The following is a 19,692-nucleotide window of genomic DNA, read 5'->3' on the forward strand; positions in this document are numbered from 1 at the left end:
GCTCAGGGTAAGGCATTGCCAGCTGTTGGCGAGGAAACATGTTGGAAATAAGAGACCAAACTACAAGATAACGTTTTCTTCAAAATGACCTGGTGCCGCACTTTTCTGGTGCCGGCCAAAGTGCGTAGTAAATGGTTGGAAACAGTCGCTAAGGAAGTAGTCCAACGCACTCCTCGCCGGTTGCCGGGCGCAGCAATAATTAGTTTCCATGTAATTCTTGTTTCTGGAATTACTAAATTCTTCCACGCGCTTTGTTGGCCCGGACGAGACACGTATTCAATCTTTCTTGAACGCCAGGGTCCTCAAGGTGCAACTCGGCCAAAAAGCCAAACAATAATGACATTTATATTGACACTATATCAGATCTATAGCACTCAAAGTGACTGGCTTTATGTATTTCAACAAGGCAAAATAAGCTGGTAGCTGCAGCTACAATTGCAAAGAGAGCAAGTTTAGATTCTGAAGATGGCGCGTAACTAAATCACAACAGGCATCATTGACGGACTATGAGAGAGCGGAGGAGACCGCCCTCTTGTACTACTAGCTAGGAAACTGACAAATACCCTCAACAGCATCCTCCGTATAGTGTAAGCAAAATCGCACACACAACCCTCGACATTCGACCTTCAAAGAGACTAGAAACAAAAAAAAGCGCAATTCGACAGCAGTCCTATCCTGTTTCCTTCAGAGTAAAACCAGCCTCTAGCTCCAGCGGCCATCTCCTGCTTGGCATCTGTTACATCATCGCATCGTTTTGTTCCGTGGCTTCGGGAACGCAATCAGAGAGCACAGAAGAATTGCATGTGCAAGAAGTCTCGTGATACGTTATTGATTAACGTCAAGTACCAGGACGTCGGTCTTGTTTCAGTGTTTGTAGCCGTGCTGCATCGTTCATGACCATAATCGTGTGAGGTATCGTGAGAGAGCAAGGAGTGATGGATACGATGAGGGACACACGAGCTGCGTTGAGTAGCGACAGATCAATTCAGCTAGGCGAAGGAGATGCGGGCACCCACAAATCACTGATGTCCAAGGCGTTGCTCCATACGTCCCTGAAATGGAAGAGCGCGTCAATGAGCATCCGTTTATGCAGATAGTCGGGCTCGAGATGCCCGTTGTGCAGGATGTTTGTGTCGGCAGGGTCGACCTATTTGAGCATTAGGATCGATTTGATTCACCCCAGCATACACATAATACTCACACATCCATTATTAAACTGTTTCTTGTCAATGAAGACAAATAAATAGCCACTTTCAACGCAGGCTAGCACGTTACGACTCCCAAATGTTCGTAGTAAATGTGGTTGGAGCCGCGCCCATAACTGCCTCGGATCTTCCACATTAACATTTGCCAAGATAACAATATCATCTTCAGAATTCTCTTTTTCAAACTCCACCCATGCGCCACTGAATTGTTCCCGCATTCCCTCCGATATGGGTACAACTCCAGAAGCAAAACTTCCATTGCTGTGGTAAGAGAATCCGTTGCTCATGATGCCGATTGTTGATGCTCGGCGTGCCTTGATGTCTTGAAATGAGCCAGTCGAGGTAAGGAACTTTTCAATAAGAAAATGCTGATAATGTTAATATAAAAAAACTGACGAGGTCGACGGGTGAGGAGGGTACTTATAGTTGCAAGTGCCACAGGGACAAAACCTGAACAAAAGTCAGATACGGTACCAAAAGCTTTGAATCAGAATTCCATCGACACCGGTAATGGTAGACGTATCATGGACCCAGGCAGTCACTAAAAGACATGAAAGCCTTGCAAGGAAGAAAGCATTGTTGAGTGTTCTGGCAGACATGTTCTTGTTCCTGTCTTGCTTACACCGGGCTAGGAACCAGTGCGTGTCATGCGGCCAGCTGCTAGTCTTGTAATTTATTCACGAATACGCAGCTGCTATTCCATCTACATGGCAAGTCCTTTTCGGTGACCAAAGTCCCAAGGGAGGGACGCAAACGGGCAGCATGTTGGGTAATTCGTCAAAGAGACCTGTTGTGACAAGGGCTCGTTAGAGGGCTTGGAGCAAAAGGGCTCTATTCAGTGATAATCTCGTAGGGTGTCAAAGGTCCTTGGTTTCCTTGAGGAAGGAAGGGAGAGATGACCTCTATATATACATGAAAGGAACGCCCGGGCCTAGGGCTCCTACCCGGGCACGTGTTCTAGTTGTGTAACCAATGAGTCCTTTGTCGGTCAAGCCCCTTTGTTGGGCTTCGCGATCTGTTGGGCCTTTTCCGTGCAACACCTGTCGGGTTACAGTCTATGGAGTCCTCTTTTCGCTTAGCACGTACCCAAGGTGTGCCTCTAATTTCAAGGTAATTTTTGGTCGTCTTATAGACGTTTCGAAGACGAAAACGAAGAAATAATACGGAATCATGCATCGGAATTTCGACAAGGTGATAATGTAAAGCGCTGGCAGACTGGAGACGGGGGCGCAACCACGCTGCTCAAATCAAGTCGCGTATGGCCGATTTCGGCAGCAAATGGTACCTCACATGGAGACGAATAATTTACATTCTGATGGAATGCGGATGTGGCTTGGATAGGTAGAGCAATAGAGACAAAGGCTTTGATTGACCAGATAATAAAAGGACAAGATGAAACAAGACAAAGCAAGGTGAAACAAGACAAAACAAGATAAAAAAAGCTATTCATAAATTCGCAATCAAACATCTTGTTGTGCTTTTGGTGTTAATGGCGGCATCTCACGTCATTCCTCGCCAGTTTATATCGAGCCTAAGCTCTTGTCGATGACGGTCCATTCGCTCACGGGTGCTTCCTCCCTTTCCAAGTATTCTATTAGAAGATCTCCTCCTTTGCACTCATCCTCGATATCCTTCTTTACTACTTAACACGCGTACAAGGGGGGACATGTCAAGCTGCGCCTGTGACTGTCTTTTACCAAGGCTTTATGGTCGACACCTGAAGTGTCACTTGATTGGCATCGCTTAGGGGAGCTCTAAGTCTCTTATAGTTATTAACGCAAAGCGTACACATGTATAGACTATTATTACAGCTCCCTGTAACCCTCTGAAATACTGACCCTAAGAACCTTGTCCGTCGTTGTGACTGTATAATTAATATACAATCCTGTTAAATGTAATACTCATAAATTAAATTAAATTATAAACATAAGAGGCTAAATAAAGGGCGTCTAGTAGCATTATATTTTAGCCGTACCTAGGCCAGGAAACCGTAACTAACCACGTAATACACCATGGTGTTATAATTTGTATCAAGAGATTAATCTAAAAGTCAAGGGAAGTTAAATTACAACGATAGAGTTTAAAAGCAGGCAAAAAGTAACGTCAATTAACTAGATAACAAAATAACAAGACAAAAACAAAAATGTCAACTATTCCAAAACTAAAGCCATTTATAAATTCCCAATCAGATATCTTGTTGCGTTTTTTGCAGATAACCCCAGGGCGCAAGTGCCCGAGTAATTCGGTTGTTCAAGTTGGACAACATGTTCCATATTCCCCGCCAGTTTACATGGAACCCCAGGCTATTATTAATAACGGCCCATCCAGGTACGGGTCTAGTTGGATAAGAAGGCGTTTTCTCCTCTCTCATGTATTTTACTAGAAGCCTTCCTCTGTTAGAAGCATCACCTCTAAACTCACGAGCACGTCTTAAGATTCCCAAGAGATCTTCGTGTACCGAGCTTTCGGTTTCGGGCGTCAAGTTCTCCCATGTCGCCGTCGCGGACCACTTCCCTGACGAGGGCTCGCATGTACATCCGTTGTTCGAACGGGCTTGGCCGGAGACGCTCGCGTTGCTCTCTTACTTGTTCGATAGATATGGAATTGTCCACCTATTTGGGGGTTAGGCACGATTTTGTCAACCCCCCGCGTGGAGAGGATACTTGCAGATTTCTTGTCAAGATCGCCTCTGTCAATGTAGATGAACAGATAGCCGCTTTGTTCGCAGGGCAGGACATTTTTGCTTCCATAGACTTCTTCAAGGTCCTTTTTGACCTGCGACCATACCGCCCATGGATCTCCCCCGTTAATATTTGCCCGGACGACGACATGTTTCGCAGGTCGTGATATCGTACATTGAAACCATGCGTAAGAATCGAAACACAATATCCAGGACAGCTTACTCAAAACGAAGGGAGCAGTGACATTTTCGGGGACAGAGCTTTCGTTGCTCAAGCTGCGGGCTGACGGCGCTTGTGCCTCGGTCCATCCTTCGACGGCTCTACATCTTCTAGAAGCTCTTTCCTGAGCTGCCGTGTATTCTCGTAGAAGCTTTTCTCCGGTCGAAGCATCACACTCATGCTCGCGCGCAGGCCCAAAGATGCCGAGGCTGTTGGCGTAGCAAGAGTCACGTTTCTATTTACTGGTTAATCATGCGCATGGCAAAAAGTCCTGTAGTAGTACTCACAGGTCTGTTGTAGAAAGTATCTGCGTTGATATAGATGGCGACTATCCCGTCTCCCGCCTTGACGGCGAAATTCTGCCCATATTTCGCCTCGAGGAGGCGCTCTAGCATCCCGGGATAGCGGAACCTTGGGTTATGTGCGTCTCCTGCCAGAACAACAGTTTCGTCGTCTTCCCTGATGAGCACCGCTTGGTATGATGCACAAATGACGGAAGTTTGGTGTATGAAGAGGGTAAAGGCTTTTGGCGTCGGGTCCAGCCCGTAGAATAGCATGTCTCCAATTGACGGCTCTGGCATCGGGCCCATCAACCCAAAAATCCGATTGTCTCACATCGTTATGATGGTGTCGCCCGGGACGGAGTCTATCCACATCAGGGTGCTCCGAGTCATTGTTCTATTCAGCTTGGTAAGTTGGTTGCGCGAATCGCGGGTATATTGGTCGTACGACTCACAACTGCGTTTTTATATGCCTTTGCGTCAATGTAAATGGTGATTGAGCGTCGCCCGGGGCATAGTAACGATTATTATACCCATATATCTCAATGAGTCTGTTGCCAATCTGCCAAATGCCGTATCTGGTCTCCTTCCAGGGGACGCATGGCCTTTGCATTGGGCACCTCGAGTGGACAGTCCGCATCGAACTCGGCTCTCCCTGCCAGGAAAACCTTTTTTTTTCGTCTTCCCGGATGAGCCACCCTTGGTATTGGTAGTCGGTGGTCTTGCAAGGCTCGGCGAAGAGAGCGATTCCCTCTGGCTTCGGGTTATTCCAGTAATTTTGGGGGGCCACCTCCCCTGCCATTTCGTCCTCGAGGCAGAGTCTTGGTTGGGGGGTGCTGTCTGAGGACATGATGACTTTTGCGGGTTTTTAATGGAGTGATTGAAGTGGTGCGGTGAGTTACTCGGACTGGATGGAAAAAGGAAGAGCAAAAGGCCACGCTTTTATACCCGCAGCCCTCTCGGCCACCGGATTCCCAGAGAGACTGCAGACATATCGACCCAGGTTAGTGACCATCTACACACATCCCAGATCAGGGGAGCGCGATCACGCATACAGAAGGAGACAAGATATCCCTTTTGCTCGCAGATGACAAAGTTGCGCCTGTGACTGTCTTTTTGCCCAGGCTGAAATGGTCGAGTACGCCCGAAATTTCACCCTGATCGGCATCGCTTCACATCTCTAATGGTCATTGACCATCATCACAGCTCCGAGTCTCAGTCTAGACGGCTCTTTTCCGAAGCCACCCGGCAGGGAGGGTCGTTTGGACCTCTGGAGAATACATAGCCCCCGGCCATGATCAGAAAGGAAAGCAGAGTGCTATCAATTCCCGGGCAAAGAAACCCCCCATACGAGCACCATACGGACCCAGTCACAGAGCCGGTCTCCCAACCCCTCAAACCTGGTCCAAAAGATTCAGAACCCCCCGGGGGAAAGCTGTCCATAGCCTGCCCCTCCCCTTCTCTGATCTCGAAACACTGTAGAGCTCTGAAGTACTGGACCCCAAGGACCATGAGACAACTTCCACTTCCCCACAGAGACGTCTAGTTGACCTTCGAAGGACCTCGCCCGTCGCTGTGACTGTGTCTTATCTCCAATCGTCTCTGGCCAAGTGGCGGTGGGATCAGGGAGAGAAAGTGCCCAAAGAACAGCCCGCTTCAGAGAGCGTGTATCACGCTGGGATTTCTTTTTCAACAACATCTCGCTCCTGTTCCCCGGCCCATTGTCAGCCCCTCATGTTCTTGCGTAGTCCGTCTGCCTCTAGGCCCGCACGTAGGGAAACCCAAGCGCTCATTGTCGCCATCACCGACAAGTACACGAGTTCCCTGGCCCTGCAGTCACTAGGACGTACACTCCCGCAAACTCGTCCGGAATACCGTCTCAACAAGCTCCGTCCGCTTTGCCAGGTCACAGGGAGAGTTGGTTCATGACGGGGACGGCTCGGTTGCGAAACGTCCCCCGGCCATCAAAGGCCCCCTCCCTTTTTTTTTCCTTATCTTCATAGCGACGTCATCCCATGCTCTCGGAGTCAGTCCCAACAAGGAGGCGTTGCGTCCTGGAAGAAAGAGCCGGGACCTGATGATCCCAGTGCCCTGCTTCGCCCGTCCCCGAGCGTGTTCTCCCAAAGCCCTTCCTAGCATCTTTTCACAGAGCCCTCGTGTGGAAAGGGTATCTTTATGCCCGGGATAACATCAAGGAGCTGACGACATACGCCGGAACGACATGATGAAAAGGGCCCGAAACAATAGCGCTCGGGAGCGAGATCCCCCGCCCTTTTGAAGCAAGCTATAAAGCCACAAACGGGGCATGTCAGGCTTGGACTTGGCTGGGTCTGAGAGAATCAGATGTCCTTCTTTTCTTCTACGGAAAAGTTCATAGTAAGGCAGTCTCAAGCCAGTATCGCGAAGCGGCACAGTATGAATTGGGGCGCTGCCACGCTCAACACATGGTACAGACAAGCCGGAGCAATAAATTCCTGCAGACATATCTATCGAGGCTTCATCGGCCTAGGAGCACACTTGAGCATGTCCAAGGTGGATCAAGGCGAGTCCTGATTTATAGATGCATATATATCGCCAGATGTAGTCCGCGCTTCGAGTGCCCAGGCAGAAACACAACAAAGAGCCAAATGGGTGCCGAAATGTCGTAGTCCCTTCTGTTCGTAGCAAAAAAAATCCCACCAGACTTTATGTTAGCCCAGAACCAATGTTCCAAACAAGTTGCCTCTTCCGGTGATCACAGGTTGGACCGAGTGTACCGTGGTCCATCAGTCCAAGCCGACTTTGTCGCATTACCGCGCCGAACCACGGCTGCAAGCCCTATACATCTCCCACACTGACCGGACATCATGGTACCATGGTTGCGCTCGTTTTCTATCTGTCCACTGTAGTGACACAGCCATTCATCTCATGCACCGATATACCTACCCTTGCCCCTTCAACCCTCTCAGACCCCAAATTCTAATGCTTGCTTTCATCCTTCTCCACCAACGCGCCTACGCCTAGACTCCTCCCCACGGCGACCTTGATCTTCCGCCCCTCCTTGTCGTCCTTGTTCTTTGCCGGATCCCGCCCGACCTCGCCCACGGCCTCGCCCTCGTCCACACCGTCCGTGCCGTTGGTCTCCCTCTCCGCGTCGTCGAGCTGCTTCTTGATATCGTCCAGGTCCAGGCGCATGCAAAACGCGTCTTCTCCGTCGGCGTAGTACTTTGCCTCGACCTTTTCGTTCTTGAAGCCCAGCGTGTCCTCGTACAAGTGGCGGGCGGCGACGTTGGAGACGCGCACGTGCAGCGAGACGTACTTTGCCTGGAACGTTTCGACCATTGCCTGCTCTGCACCGCGTTAAAGTTAGCCGCGTCCTCGTAAAAACCGGGGGGGGGGGGGGGGGGGGGGGGGGCAGGCTGCACAAAGGCAGCAAGCCGGGGCTCGAGATGGACAAGACATACGGCTCTGCCTCATCAGCTTCTCCGCAATGCCCAAGCGCCTGTGCGTCCTCATGACGCTCAAGCTCGTGATGTGGCCGTGCTGCACGCCATCCGCCGGCTCCTCCTCCATCTTGGCCAGCACGTAGCCCACAATCTTGGGGTAGTCGTAGGGCCCCTTGGGCGGCCGGCTCACGTCCACGGCGACGTAGCTCAGCTGCGGCCATGACAGCGCATGGTACAGGTAGTATTTGAGGAAGTAGTTTTCGGGGAGGTTCTCCAGGTTGGCGTGCTGGATGAGCGGGAGGTCCGCGCTGCTGAGGACACGGATGTCCATTGTGGACGCTTTGTCGGCCTTGGTTGTTCCAAAAAGAAAGGGGGGAGATGCGCTGCGGACTGTGGGGGGACGAGAGTGTCGGGTGAGAAGCGACGCGCGCCAGATCGGCTGGGGCAGTGGCCGACGATGCGCGGGTGTGTATGCGAGTGGTGTGACGAAGCTTTATTTTGGGGTTGCAGATGGCCACGCGATGCCGGAGCTTGCGAGTTGTTGCGCCAAAATAATGCCGGGCACCTCGCCGAGGCGGTGGTGGGACATGTGGGGCCGCGAGCTTGGTCTTGCGGCGGCACGCTTGGCAAATGGCAAAAATGGCAAAAATGCATTTGAAGAAATTACTACATGATTAATTTATAACACAAGACTTGATATATAATAGCGTCTTTGAATAGAAGCACCAATTACAAGCATGTACGCAAAATATTCCTCCTCTCTGCAATTTGCATACTTTGTACTTTTTGAATTAGTAGCAGTAAGCACCTCTACAAAGTAAGTTGGAGGCCACATATAAGCTGTTACCCTAACTAACCCTTGCAATACTCGTGCAACTACCAGACTCATTCACTTATTGCTACTAGTTGCTATACTGTCGATACGGGGAAAACAGTACACGTCATGGCGTGCTGTTAGTGAGCTTTTCTCTTACTAGTCGCTCATCTATAGTAAGCATGGTAGACTGCGAATGCGGCCATTTCTTCCCTTTTCCTATAACTTGGTGGATTTTGGTGCACTTTGTAGATGCCATTTTCCAAGGGGGCCGCGTTTTGCACTTTTAGCCAAGGTGCCACCGTCCATCCACGACAAGTATTCATGTCCAAATAGTGTAGTCATTGACAAAAAAAATATATGATAAAGAAAATTTGTCTCTCTTGGCACACCAAGTCTATCACTATGACACGATTGCTATATCTCTGTACTACGCCAGCCATGCCCTCTTTGCTACATGCCTCATTCCCAAAGCCCTTCATGCCGTTGTCGCCGTCCCCAGACCATAACCCTTCCAAAATGGCATCTCTCATAACCACACATCATACAACACCGTCTAAGCTCTAGTCTTTGTCTATTGCCCGTCAGGCTTGGCCCGGATAGGCAGATCCTTTGTGTCACCCGCAGCAGGAGGCACGGCAGCTCCATCCTCTGTCTTCTCCTCCTTTGACGCCGAGTTTTCGCCAGCAGCGGACTGGGTAGCCTCCGCAGCCTTGGCCGCCTTTCTCGCCTTCTTTCTCTCCTTTTCCTCATGCTTCTTCCTCTTGGCAGCCTCTTCCGCAGCGCGAGACTCCGCACTGCCTCCAAACGCCGTCTTCCATTCGGCAACCTTCTTCTCGTCAATACGAGTAAAGAGGTAGGCAGCTTTGCCAATCTTGTGGCCAGTCTTGAGAATCTCCGGGTCCCAGACGTCAGGGATGAAAGCAAGAGTGGTGTTCAGCTGCTTGCAGATAGACTCTGATGTTGAGGGCATGTACGGTGAGGCAAGAGAGGCCAGCAGGTGGCACAGGTTGAGGGCGAGGCCAATCACAGTCTTGGTTCTCTCGGGCTTCTCAACCAAGTTGGTGTTGTCCAGTCTGTACTGCAGCAAAGTGTTGCCCTCGGTGCTAATCTCCATGAGCTTCTTCACACCGGCACGAATATGGACCTTCTCCATGAGGTCGACATACTCGGACAGGAGGGCGTTGACCCGAAGGATCCAGCCGGCAAAGTCGAAAGTGTCGTCGGTATAGGTGGCAGAGAATTCGGGAACGGTGCCGTCGCATTTGGCATTGACAAACTTGACAATGCGGTTGACAAAGTTGCCAAAGTTGGCGAGCAGCTCACTGTTGTTGGCGAGGACAAAGTTCTGCCACTCAAACTGAGTGTCTCCAGATTCGGGACGGTTTGACAAGAGGTAGTATCTCCACACGGATGGGGAGATGCCGATATCCTTCACCTGGTTGCCGAACACGCCGACACCTCTCGACTTGGAGAACTTGCCGTTCTCGTAGTTGAGGTACTCGGTAGTCGACAGATGGTTTAGCATGGTCCACTTGTAGCCGGTTCCGATTTCTGAACCAGGGAAAATGACAGTGTGGAAGGGCACATTGTCCTTGCCCATGAACTGGTACAGCGTAACATTGTCTGGGTTCTTCCACCACTTCTCCCACTCATCGGTGTAGTTGGCCGTGATTGAGGGGTATCCGATACAGGCGTCGAACCACACGTAGATGACCTTCTTCTCATACCCGGGCAGCGGGATCGGGACACCCCACTTCAGATCTCTGGTGATGCTGCGGCCCTCGAGACCCTTGGTCAACCAAGACTGGGTAATGCCAACGCCGTTCTGCGGCCATCCGTACTTCTTGTGCGCCTCCTCAAACCATTTCTCGATATCGGACTGAAGCCTGTCGAGCTTCAAAAAGATGTGCTTGGTGTCGCGAGGGATAGGTTGAGCACCATCAACCTTGCATCGGGGGTTGATCAGCTCAAAGGGGTCCAAAAGCCCTCCGCACTTGTCGCACTGATCACCTCTGGCATCGTCATAGCCACACTTGGGGCAAGTTCCCTCAACGAATCGATCGGCCAGGTAACCATCATGCTTCTCACAGTACGGCTGCGTGGTGGTACGTTCCTCCAGGAACCCGTTCTCATGTAGTTTTAAGAAAATGTCCTGAACAATCTCTGTCTGCTTTTGGGTGGTGGTGCGGCCGAAATGATCGAATCCAATCTCAAACCAGTCATAGACCTCCTTGTGCTTGACGTGGAACTCGTCACACAGCTGCTGGGGGGTCTGGCCCGTCTCCAGCGCTTTCGTCTCCGTAGCAGTGCCGTACTCGTCTGTTCCGCAAATGTAGAGGGTTGGACGGTCGCGAAGCTTGCTATATCGCGAGAAGACATCGGCACTCAGAACACTGCCCACAATGTTGCCCAGATGAGGGACGTTGTTGACGTAAGGCAGAGCACTGGTAATGAGGATGTTCCTCTTGCCCTCGACGGGCAGGATGGGATTATCAACCGGCATGTCAGTTTTTTTGCGTCGCCGAAATCTTCCTGCGTCAGGTTGTATGGACGATTCAATGCGGCTTGTCGCTCTCAATGACAATGGGGTGTGGCGATTGTTAAATATTCGAGCACGTAGGAGGAGGTAGAGCAAGTAACTACTGACTGAGTCACCCGAGGTGAGGTCTGGGCTCTGCTCGACAGGGAAATGGAGGGGTCGAATTTTTGGTGCGGAAAACTCAGCCCCTCCCTCCTCTAATCGGAGGGGCAGCCACGCGATCAAGTGCTTTGACATGCAGGGTTCATGGAGCGCCCTGGATGTCATGAACGACATGTGCGACAGTACTGGGTAGTTTATAGTTGATTGCAAGGAAGAATCTCTAGCTCGGCGGTCTGGTGTTTTTCAGGCGTTGGAATCAAGCCACGGGCCTCGACTGCTTTCCTCCCAGCCGTAATTTTCATGTGAGGGCTCACAGAACCTCGTAGTTCCAGCCCAATGGCTCCCCAAATCTGTACGAAAATAACTACACTCTATCCTCAAGTAAACATCCAGACAGCACCTAATGTGCTCTCATTCATCATACATCAAACTCTCCGGCCTTTTTACTCCGTAGTGCAGCTCTAATAAAGGGACCCTTGCCAACAGAGAAGACACCAATTTGATATTCCCCAACCCAAAGCCCCACTGAGTCAGACTCTCTACCAGACCACCTACCTAGGTCGATAATGCGACCTCCATCTTTGTCATCACCACCTGGGTCTCGCCACAACTTCACCTGCCCTACCCCCAATATACCAAGAGCATGCCTTCCACACCAGACCCCTTCGACGATGTTCTCAATCTCGAAGACAACTTTTACCAACGAGGCTACAACCAGGGCCTTGCCGACGGCGAAAGAGCAGGCCGCATGGAAGGCCGCTCCTTCGGCATGCAGCAGGGTTTCGACAAGTTTCTCGAGAGTGGGCGCCTAGCCAGCCGAGCCATCGTATGGGCCAACAGAATACCGACCCAGGCGAAACAGAGCCAAGCAGAAGGGGGTGGGTGCTCGGATACACAGGAGAGGAAAGCATGTGCATTGCCCTCGCTGCCAAACAATGCCAGGCTAGAGAAGAATGTGAGAATGGTGTACTCCCTGGTGGAGCCGGATACATTATCGACAGAAAACACAGATGAGGCGGTCCAGGATTTCGACGATCGGGTCAAGAGGGCGCAGGGAAAGGCCAAGGTCGTGGAAAGGATGGCTTCATGAAGGAATGAATGATTAGTATTTTCGGTTACGTGACCACATGGTGTGCCATCACCTGGAGTTGGATAAAATATGTACGGGATACACGGCGCCGCGGCATATGATTTGAGGGTTAACTAGCGTTGGATTCACCCGTTACAGCAGTTTTTAAAAGGTTTAGAAAGTATTCTTGAATTTTGATTACAAAGGAGAACCGGTTCTATGGCCTTGCCGTGCTACATCGTCGTATGTACAAGTCATCGCTCCCCCAAAACAACATCTATACAAAAGTCCGGCAAGGGTAGCTAGAGAAGTTAGCAAATCACTCTTCTCCCACAAGGAACGTAAAACACCCTGGTACCAGCACTCACCCCTGGGGATATGTATTCTCCTCCGTCAGCTCATACTTGTGCACATCCCATGAGCCCGACGCAAGACTCTGGCCGCTGGGCAGCGGCGGCAGGCCGTTCACAAAGACATCCTTGCCGCTCGTCTTCTCGAGACACTTGGCCAGACCCGTCTCGCCCTCCTGCTTCGCCGCGACGAGCTGCTTCTCACCCGCCTCGCCAATCAGATCAACCTTGGGTGCGGCAGCGCTCCCAATCGTCAGCAGGCTAGCCACGTCGGCCTGTTTCATGACGCTCAGCTTGGGGTAGTGGCGGCGGTGGTCGCGCTTCCAGTAAGGGTTGTCGGCGATGTCGCCGGCGGGCACGGTGACGGGGTCGTCGTAGGCCATGGGGTCGTTGCTGCCGGGTGTAGGGTTGCGGTAGTACGGGTTCAGCGGGACACCGTTGGAGCGGTTGGCGTCGATGGAGAGGGCCTTGCGGATGGATTCCCACACTCCGGTGGACTGGACGGTTTGTTTCTATTGCGAGCAGACGGTGGTGTTAGCATGGTCGGACCCGAGGGAGGTTGAGTGACGGCGATTCGCGACCAATTGATCGGGTGGCATGGTTTGTGGTCGGCATGCAGCATACCTTGGCGATGGAGACAACACCTCCGGCAGCCTTGGCCACCGCTTGAGCCGACATTTTGACGTTGCGACAGATTGAGTGCGGTCGCTGGGATGAGGTTGACGGATAGACAAGCGTTTCGAGGTTGGATATGCGGTCGTGATGATTGGGTGTCAGCATGGGGCCGGTGTTTTGCCGAGACGGCTTACCCTATATACTGATTCCACCAGCCATGTTGGTAGGGCCTGGCTAGCCGGAACTCAATCTCGACTCAAAGAAGGTGTCAGATCAAATAAGCTGTCGGGCGAATTCACCAGATACTTTGATGAGCTTCAGTTGGGAGATTGCAGGGAGGTGTATTTTGATAGATATGCAGGTAATGGCTAGGTCATTCTCGATCATTAGGCGTCAACAGCACTGTGTAAAACCACAAGGCCTGTAGTGAGTAGAGTGCTTTGCGAAATATCAAGCAACAGAAATAAAATTCCAAAGCAAAATTCGCTTGCTATTCCTACCCTGATACCATATCATGTCCACACAGTCTTACCTCTATCCATACCTCCATTTAATTTTTTTGAACCTATCCTAATGTTCGTGCCAGCATTGTATTATGTACTAGGTAAGGCCCAATTAACAAACACCGTGTTCTAGTCGTAACTAAACCAGAGAATCGTGACATACCAAAGGAAACACCGCTCGAAATCAAGATTCACAGCTGCCCCAGCGAGGGCCTCAGCCGTTACATGGAAGCAAAAGATAGGCTTGCAGCAAGTGACTCACTCCAAAAACTCGAATGGCCGCACACAACAATATTAATAAGTTCTGCGCTTATTGGCAATCTATGATTCCTTCCCCCTCCTCGTCCAATAACCACAGGAGCCCTGTTGCAACTGCAAGTTGATATCCGCGAACCAAACTACCTGCAAGACCTCGCTTCCGCTGAGCTTCCCAAAGCAAGGTCTTATAGGTAGTTGGGCGCGCGGACGTCTACTTGTAGTTGGAGCAGGGTTCTTGTGGTAATTGGAAGAAGAGAGGAAAGGAACCCTAGATCCGTACCTCCGTGATTACAAAAACCGTGTCACCCAACCCGCGATATCGCCAACCAAAGTCCAGACCCAAAGCGCACCATGAAAGAAACAAAGGAAAAAAAAAAGAAGAGTAATTACTTCTTCAACTCCTCCACCAAAGCCTTCACCTTCTCCACGGTCCCGGCAGGACTGCCCGGCTGGGCAACAAGCACCTTGCCCTTCTTGTCAACCACAAACACACCGCGCTGCGTACCCTTGGGCTGCTTCTTCAGCCCAATGGCGGCGATGAGAGTTGCCTGCGGATCACACAGCAGCGGGTAGGGAAGCTTCTGCTTCTCCTTGAACGTGGTATTAGCCTTGGGCGAGTCTGCACTGAGGCCATAGATGGCGAGGCCGTCGGCAGTGAGAGGGGCGTAAGAGTCGCGAAAGAGGCAGACTTGGGTTGTGCCTGGTTTCGATACATCAGCGCCCCGTCAACATGTAAATGAGAAGGTGACTTGCGCAGCAGTTCGCGCAAACGGGATTCGATGAGGAGCGAAAAAAAAAGAAAAAGCAAAAAGAACTTACATCCCGGAGTTGAGGCCTTGGGGTAGGTGAACAGGACAACGCCGCTTCCGCTCTCCTCGAGCAACTTCTTCAATGTGGTCGTTTCGCCGTCGTTGGTTTGGATCTCTCCACCGAAACCATCCAGGTCAATGACCTGGCCAACAGCAACTTTTTTGCTCGACGGCGTAGCAGCGGCAGCAGGAGCAGCAGCGGCGGCAGCAGAGGGCTTCTCGTCCTCCTTCTTGGCCGCGGGCTCTGGCTTCTTTGGCTTGGGCGGCCTGCCAGGCTTGGCGGCCTTCTTAGCAACCGGCGCCGGGGCAGGCGGTGGCTGCGGTGCCTTGCGTTTGCGCAGTTCGACAGGCATGGTGGCTCTCTCTGCGAGGTTGGCTACGCTGGCGGCAAAGGATAGGCGGCGCAAATGGCATGCGAGGGCAGCAGAGGTGTGAGAGAAGGGTAAAGGGGGCCGGATGGGAGAGAATCGAGCTTGCGCCAGGTCTTTATCGGCGCGACAAGAGAGCGCACTTTGTCGCAAAGGACGTGGCAGAGCAACCAAAAAACAAGACACAACACAACACACACAACACACACAACACCCACCGACCACACACAACCCCAACCGAGACGGGCAGCTGGCGGCGGCACAGGCTGCGTGCGCGCGTGCGCTGGGCGGAGCACCTCGATGGCCAAGCGAACACTCAGTGCTGGCATCGAAGCAGCCCCGGGCACGCTGTACGTAGAGCCCATGGCTCAAGTGCCTTTTTGCCCTCTCCAGCGTTGGCCCTTTCCCTGCCCGCTTCACCTTTCGCGCATAACTTGCATCTGGGCTGCTGGAGGAGGCATCAGGTTGAAGTGTTCTGGACCGCGCGACCCCGTGGCCAATCATTCTGGTTGGTCGGGGAAGCTTTGCAAAGTCGAGCTCCAATCCGGGCCGACGTGATGTGACGTGCTTGTGAGGCCTGCAGGGAGCTTGGGCCACCGGCATTCACACCAGTGCTCGACTACTAATCCGGCGCCTGCCTGGTGCGAGCTTCGGGTTCGACCCCCAGGTCCAGGGGTAAATTATTTGTCCCATTTTTTACCGTTGGCAGAGCCACGTCTTCGATTCCTGCTCCTAGGGATCCGGGATTTTCCAGGCGGCCGTGGTCCTATGTCACCGTTCGTGACCAATAACCACAAGGTAAAACAAGTCTGGTTTTCCGAATCAAAAACAGCATCTAACTAGTACCCGCTCCTTGCCGTTTCGCAAACCCCTTGGACAGAGACTCGCACCACCTACCGTTATCCCCAACCAGATCAATCGACGCCATTGCCAAATCTACTACAGGCGCGCTCTACTTTGTCCATCGCCAGCAAGAAGCCCGTCCAGATCCTTGATTCACGGCATGGACCCTCGCGTACGTCCGACCCTGCGCCGATCCACTGCCACCTTCCCCCAGTGCCAGCAAGCAAACATGCGCACACATCCTTACGCTTGGTAGAAATTCATGGCGCCAGTCGCCGCATTCACCATGGCAAGCCTCTTATTCGTGTAGGCGCTCCCACCCCAAAAGCATGAAATGAAAGCCACCCTATGCACTTTGTATTCAACTGACCGATGTAGGTACACGAGGTCATCCATCCGAGCCGCCAGGAGGGAGTCGGGTCGGAGATAGCACAGAAAGGCCAATATAAATGCACAACATATAGAACCCAGGTTATGGCTGTATTAAAAAAGAACAAACTCCCATGCCATGTATGTACAGGTAATGCTACACCATGCCCTACCCAGCCCGCCCTTTCTCCTTCATGGTTCTCTGATCTTTCCATGCTCCTCTCATGCATGTCCCTCAGTATCTCAACACTCTTCATCGCTCTCCTTGCACCAAGTCTAGAATAAAGAGCACGCGCGTCCGGACCAAAGTATGGTGACCAAAATGTGTTGCGGAAAAGAGAAAAAAAGGGGGGATAGATTCCCTCCCCTTTAAAACCGGATTCGTCTATACCTACAATCGTCTCCACGTGGGGGTATTTCGGAGCTTTGCTCGTATCGAACAGCCACGTCCTCTGATAAATATGTATATATAGTATGTATGTGTTTAAAAAAAAAGAATGATGAGATGTGCTTCCCAAGTCAGCAGTGACGGCTCCATGTGAGTTCTTTGGCGACTCAGATTCCGTCTCGATGCCCACTCATGATTGGCTTTCGTGCTTGTGGATCTTGGCCCTGCCTTGTTCCTTTGCTCGGTGGAGGAATCTCATGACGTATTCGTATGTCAGCATTGTGACAGTGGCCGCGGGTACAGCGCGCATCATGTTGGTCCCCAGGCCGGCGTAGAATGCCCTCCAACCTTCCTCCCGAAGAATAGTTCGAAACGTCATGACAATGCCGCGGTATTTGCGGCCGTCGGCTGTGGAGTCCTTGGCTGGGTTTGGTGCGGCGATGCCCAGACCTTGCAGAAACTGTTCACCAGCTACTGGCCGCCGTTGGGTTTGCAGTCGAGTCCGGATAACTTCGTGAGGATAGGTGGCGCTGCTAGCCAGAATCTTGGAGAGCACCGATGCTGAAAGAATGCCGAACCAGTGTGCTTCCCCTGCACCCTCACCCATCCCCTGGCCTGTGAACTGGGTCTTGAGATATTCATATGTAGGAAACTGGACAGCCACGTGAGTCAATCCGAGGAGTGCGGGCGTGAGGCCCGAGTAGAAGGATACTAGCCCCTCAGAGGTGTACATCTTTCGGGCAGCGTCAAGCGTAGATCGGTAGTGCCAGGGATGGTTCAGCGTCGGTCTGGCGGTCGGGGTGTTGCCAGGCTTCGGAAACATGTAATGTGCATGGTCTCGGGCAGGAGAGTGGCTCTGTGACATGAGCCGCGTTTTGATAACCCATATCGGATTGGTGACAATGGTGCTACTGGCGCCGGCAATGATGGAAGACCAGAAGTTGACCAGATGCGTGTTATCTGCAATCATGTCAGTAAAGGAAAACACGCGGAACTGGGCCAGTCGGCAATGGGACGAGCGGGAGAAACCTACCAGAGTACTGGGCCATCCAGACCTTGCTCTTGTTATAGACGGTAAACCAAACTGCCCAGGTCGGCAAGTATCCCATGACAATGGGACCCAGACCACGATACATGCCCCGAATACCCTCCTCCCTCCAAATCACACTGGCTGTGCCACTGAGACCATTATACATCCTCGGTTGTCCCACATGCCGTCCATCTTGCAGCACTCTATACACACCCTGCGCCTGAAGCTTCGTCTTGATGACGTCAAGGGGACAAGTGACGACTCCGGAGGTAAATCCGCCCACGGCACCGGCCACGGCGTTGAACTGCGAGTCGGAGGCAGAGGCGGCCCATTTCTGAAACGGGGTCAAGGCCCCGGCTTGGTGCATTGGAAAATCGGCCGAGGGTCGATATGAGGCTGTTGCATGTTCTGGTGACGGGGAAACCCTGCCTGGTTGGGCGGATTGGTCGTGAGACATGCCCCCTTCGTGTGGCGGCGGTGGAATCGCTTTCTTCAACCTCGCTGTCGGACGTTTGTGTTCGGAACTACAGCACACGGCGCGGCGAGATAATCAATGAGGACGCGTAGCCTGACTCGGGGCGGATATTGGGGGGCGAGGCCTGGATCTCGTCCAACTTGGCAAGGCTCAAAGTCCCCCTCCCCGAGCGGTGGGAGTTGCGCGTTGTGTGTGTCCAAGAACTGTCGGGGTTGCTTGGAAATCACAGGCCGACCAGGCCGGGCCAGGTTCAACGGCGCCGCGGGACGTCGTTTTGATTTCGAACAGGAATATAGCGGCAGGGAATGCCGCTGCTTTATAATCGAGAGCACCGCGCTTGAATCGCTCGAATCGCTCGAATCATTCGACCCGATGCCGGTTGAAAGGGACTGGCGGATACTGCGGGGAACGCAGCGAAACGCTCCCACTCGCAGAGACCGTATCCCACCTAGCGAACAGCCGCGGCCATTGGCCTTTTTCAGACGTGGGAAAGGAACCAAGTGGGTGGTCGTGCGAGCTCGGGAGACAGGCGACAGGAAGCGACGACAAGCAGGCGGTATTTTTCGCGGTAGTATGGGTGGTAAGGGTACGGGAGAGGAGGAGAGTTGGAGTGTGGTGGATTGTTGAGGTGAGGTCAGGGCCAAGAGTGTGGAAAAGGTGGACATTAAACATGGTGGAGCGGCCATGCCATGACGAATGACGAGATGGCTAACATTTGGAGGGCTGCAGGCCGCTACCGGACGGCGTTGCGCCCTGATGCGCGGCCTGTACGGAGCCCCGAGTGCTGGAAATGTCAAATGGTCGAGTTGAATGCTGGATGGACATGGAGCAGTTCCTCCGTACCAGCACCCCAACATTGACCTGTGACGATATCAGTTGGCCTTGTTGATGCTGCGCCATCGCCGTGCGCATGTGCGCATGTGTATGTGTGCATGCTTGCATCCCCTCAGGCGTCAAGATACTCCGTCCGCCGAGAGAAATACTGTCGCGGAATATTTACCGACGCCGAACAGCGGAGGCGACGTGAAGCCGGCGACGCTTGTTTGAGATTGAGCAGTCAATGTTTGCCGGCCGTTCTTTCTCCCATCTCATCCCACCTTGGCGTCTGGCTGCAGCCCATCATCCAAGACTCCTGCACCCATCTGACCAGTTGGCATCTTTACACCATGGCCCTGTCCCTGCTACGGAAGAGCTGGTGGCCTTATTAGTGTCTATTAATCCTGCATCATCGTGCAGCCACGTTGCGTGCTGGCCACCACGTCGCTTCGAACTCCGCCAACGCCATCTTAAGGAGCTGCCCCGTATATCCCCGATCCAGGGAACCGTCAAACACAGGCATGCGCAAA

General features: G+C 52.4%; 9 protein-coding genes across 10 annotated transcripts; 1 reads left to right on the forward strand and 8 right to left on the reverse strand.

The window, feature by feature from the left end:
* Positions 1 to 907: 907 nt before the first annotated feature.
* J3458_005840 (uncharacterized protein) lies at positions 908 to 1,492 on the reverse strand (the record flags this gene model as incomplete). Its single annotated transcript, XM_066119011.1, has 2 exons — positions 908 to 1,147; positions 1,202 to 1,492. The coding sequence occupies 2 exons, from the start codon at positions 1,490 to 1,492 to the stop codon at positions 986 to 988; spliced, it is 453 nt and encodes a 150-aa protein (XP_065976533.1). The 3' UTR covers positions 908 to 985.
* A 1,800-nt stretch (positions 1,493 to 3,292) lies between these two features.
* Positions 3,293 to 5,909, reverse strand: J3458_005841 (uncharacterized protein; the record flags this gene model as incomplete). 2 transcript variants are annotated; one of them, XM_066119012.1, is made up of 4 exons in its annotated part: positions 4,842 to 5,909; positions 4,393 to 4,783; positions 3,873 to 4,340; positions 3,293 to 3,817 (listed from the first exon to the last, which is right to left on the reverse strand). In XM_066119012.1, exons 2-4 carry the CDS (start codon positions 4,693 to 4,695, stop codon positions 3,623 to 3,625), a joined length of 966 nt encoding a protein of 321 aa, XP_065976534.1. In that variant the 5' UTR covers positions 4,696 to 4,783; positions 4,842 to 5,909. The 2 variants fall into 2 exon arrangements, with proteins under 2 accessions (XP_065976534.1, XP_065976535.1); XM_066119013.1 differs by having other exon boundaries at positions 3,684 to 4,340.
* A 749-nt stretch (positions 5,910 to 6,658) lies between these two features.
* On the reverse strand, positions 6,659 to 8,339 carry ARD1_1 (N-terminal acetyltransferase A complex catalytic subunit ard1). The gene is made up of 2 exons (XM_007815684.2): positions 7,830 to 8,339; positions 6,659 to 7,715 (listed from the first exon to the last, which is right to left on the reverse strand). The coding sequence occupies exons 1-2, from the start codon at positions 8,140 to 8,142 to the stop codon at positions 7,345 to 7,347; spliced, it is 684 nt and encodes a 227-aa protein (XP_007813875.1). The 5' UTR covers positions 8,143 to 8,339; the 3' UTR covers positions 6,659 to 7,344.
* A 305-nt stretch (positions 8,340 to 8,644) lies between these two features.
* MES1_1 (methionine--tRNA ligase mes1) lies at positions 8,645 to 11,254 on the reverse strand. The gene has a single exon (XM_007815685.2). The coding sequence runs from the start codon at positions 11,129 to 11,131 to the stop codon at positions 9,200 to 9,202; it is 1,932 nt and encodes a 643-aa protein (XP_007813876.1). The 5' UTR covers positions 11,132 to 11,254; the 3' UTR covers positions 8,645 to 9,199.
* A 658-nt stretch (positions 11,255 to 11,912) lies between these two features.
* J3458_005844 (uncharacterized protein) lies at positions 11,913 to 12,359 on the forward strand (the record flags this gene model as incomplete). Its single annotated transcript, XM_007815686.1, has 1 exon — positions 11,913 to 12,359. The coding sequence occupies one exon, from the start codon at positions 11,913 to 11,915 to the stop codon at positions 12,357 to 12,359; it is 447 nt and encodes a 148-aa protein (XP_007813877.1).
* Positions 12,360 to 12,523: 164 nt separating this feature from the next.
* Positions 12,524 to 13,413, reverse strand: J3458_005845 (uncharacterized protein). The gene is made up of 2 exons (XM_066119014.1): positions 13,313 to 13,413; positions 12,524 to 13,200 (listed from the first exon to the last, which is right to left on the reverse strand). The coding sequence occupies exons 1-2, from the start codon at positions 13,364 to 13,366 to the stop codon at positions 12,703 to 12,705; spliced, it is 552 nt and encodes a 183-aa protein (XP_065976536.1). The 5' UTR covers positions 13,367 to 13,413; the 3' UTR covers positions 12,524 to 12,702.
* Positions 13,414 to 14,584: 1,171 nt separating this feature from the next.
* DOT5_1 (thioredoxin peroxidase dot5) lies at positions 14,585 to 15,844 on the reverse strand (the record flags this gene model as incomplete). The annotated part of the gene is made up of 1 exon (XM_066119015.1): positions 14,585 to 15,844. One exon carries the CDS (start codon positions 15,842 to 15,844, stop codon positions 14,585 to 14,587), a length of 1,260 nt encoding a protein of 419 aa, XP_065976537.1.
* Positions 15,845 to 17,031: 1,187 nt separating this feature from the next.
* On the reverse strand, positions 17,032 to 18,238 carry J3458_005847 (uncharacterized protein; the record flags this gene model as incomplete). The annotated part of the gene is made up of 2 exons (XM_007815689.1): positions 17,032 to 17,801; positions 17,875 to 18,238. 2 exons carry the CDS (start codon positions 18,236 to 18,238, stop codon positions 17,032 to 17,034), a joined length of 1,134 nt encoding a protein of 377 aa, XP_007813880.1.
* A 125-nt stretch (positions 18,239 to 18,363) lies between these two features.
* Positions 18,364 to 19,203, reverse strand: J3458_005848 (uncharacterized protein; the record flags this gene model as incomplete). The annotated part of the gene is made up of 1 exon (XM_066119016.1): positions 18,364 to 19,203. The coding sequence occupies one exon, from the start codon at positions 19,201 to 19,203 to the stop codon at positions 18,364 to 18,366; it is 840 nt and encodes a 279-aa protein (XP_065976538.1).
* Positions 19,204 to 19,692: the final 489 nt, after the last annotated feature.

This window comes from Metarhizium acridum (assembly GCF_019434415.1).
Source record: "Metarhizium acridum strain ARSEF 324 chromosome Unknown scaffold_31, whole genome shotgun sequence".
Classification (NCBI taxonomy): Eukaryota; Fungi; Ascomycota; class Sordariomycetes; order Hypocreales; family Clavicipitaceae; genus Metarhizium; species Metarhizium acridum.

What these genes read in the sequence shown, in the direction of transcription:
- J3458_005845 (XM_066119014.1), bottom strand. Translation starts at nt 13,366, where the DNA reads ATGTCGGCTCAAGCGGTGGCCAAGGCTGCCGGAGGTGTTGTCTCCATC. An exon ending in GTGTTGTCTCCATCGCCAAG is followed by an intron (nt 13,201 to 13,312) that starts GTATGCTGCATG and finishes TGCTCGCAATAG; the next exon opens with AAACAAACCGTCCAGTCCAC.
- MES1_1 (XM_007815685.2), bottom strand. Translation starts at nt 11,131, where the DNA reads ATGCCGGTTGATAATCCCATCCTGCCCGTCGAGGGCAAGAGGAACATC.
- ARD1_1 (XM_007815684.2), bottom strand. Translation starts at nt 8,142, where the DNA reads ATGGACATCCGTGTCCTCAGCAGCGCGGACCTCCCGCTCATCCAGCAC. An exon ending in GAAGCTGATGAGGCAGAGCC is followed by an intron (nt 7,716 to 7,829) that starts GTATGTCTTGTC and finishes AACGCGGTGCAG; the next exon opens with AGCAGGCAATGGTCGAAACG.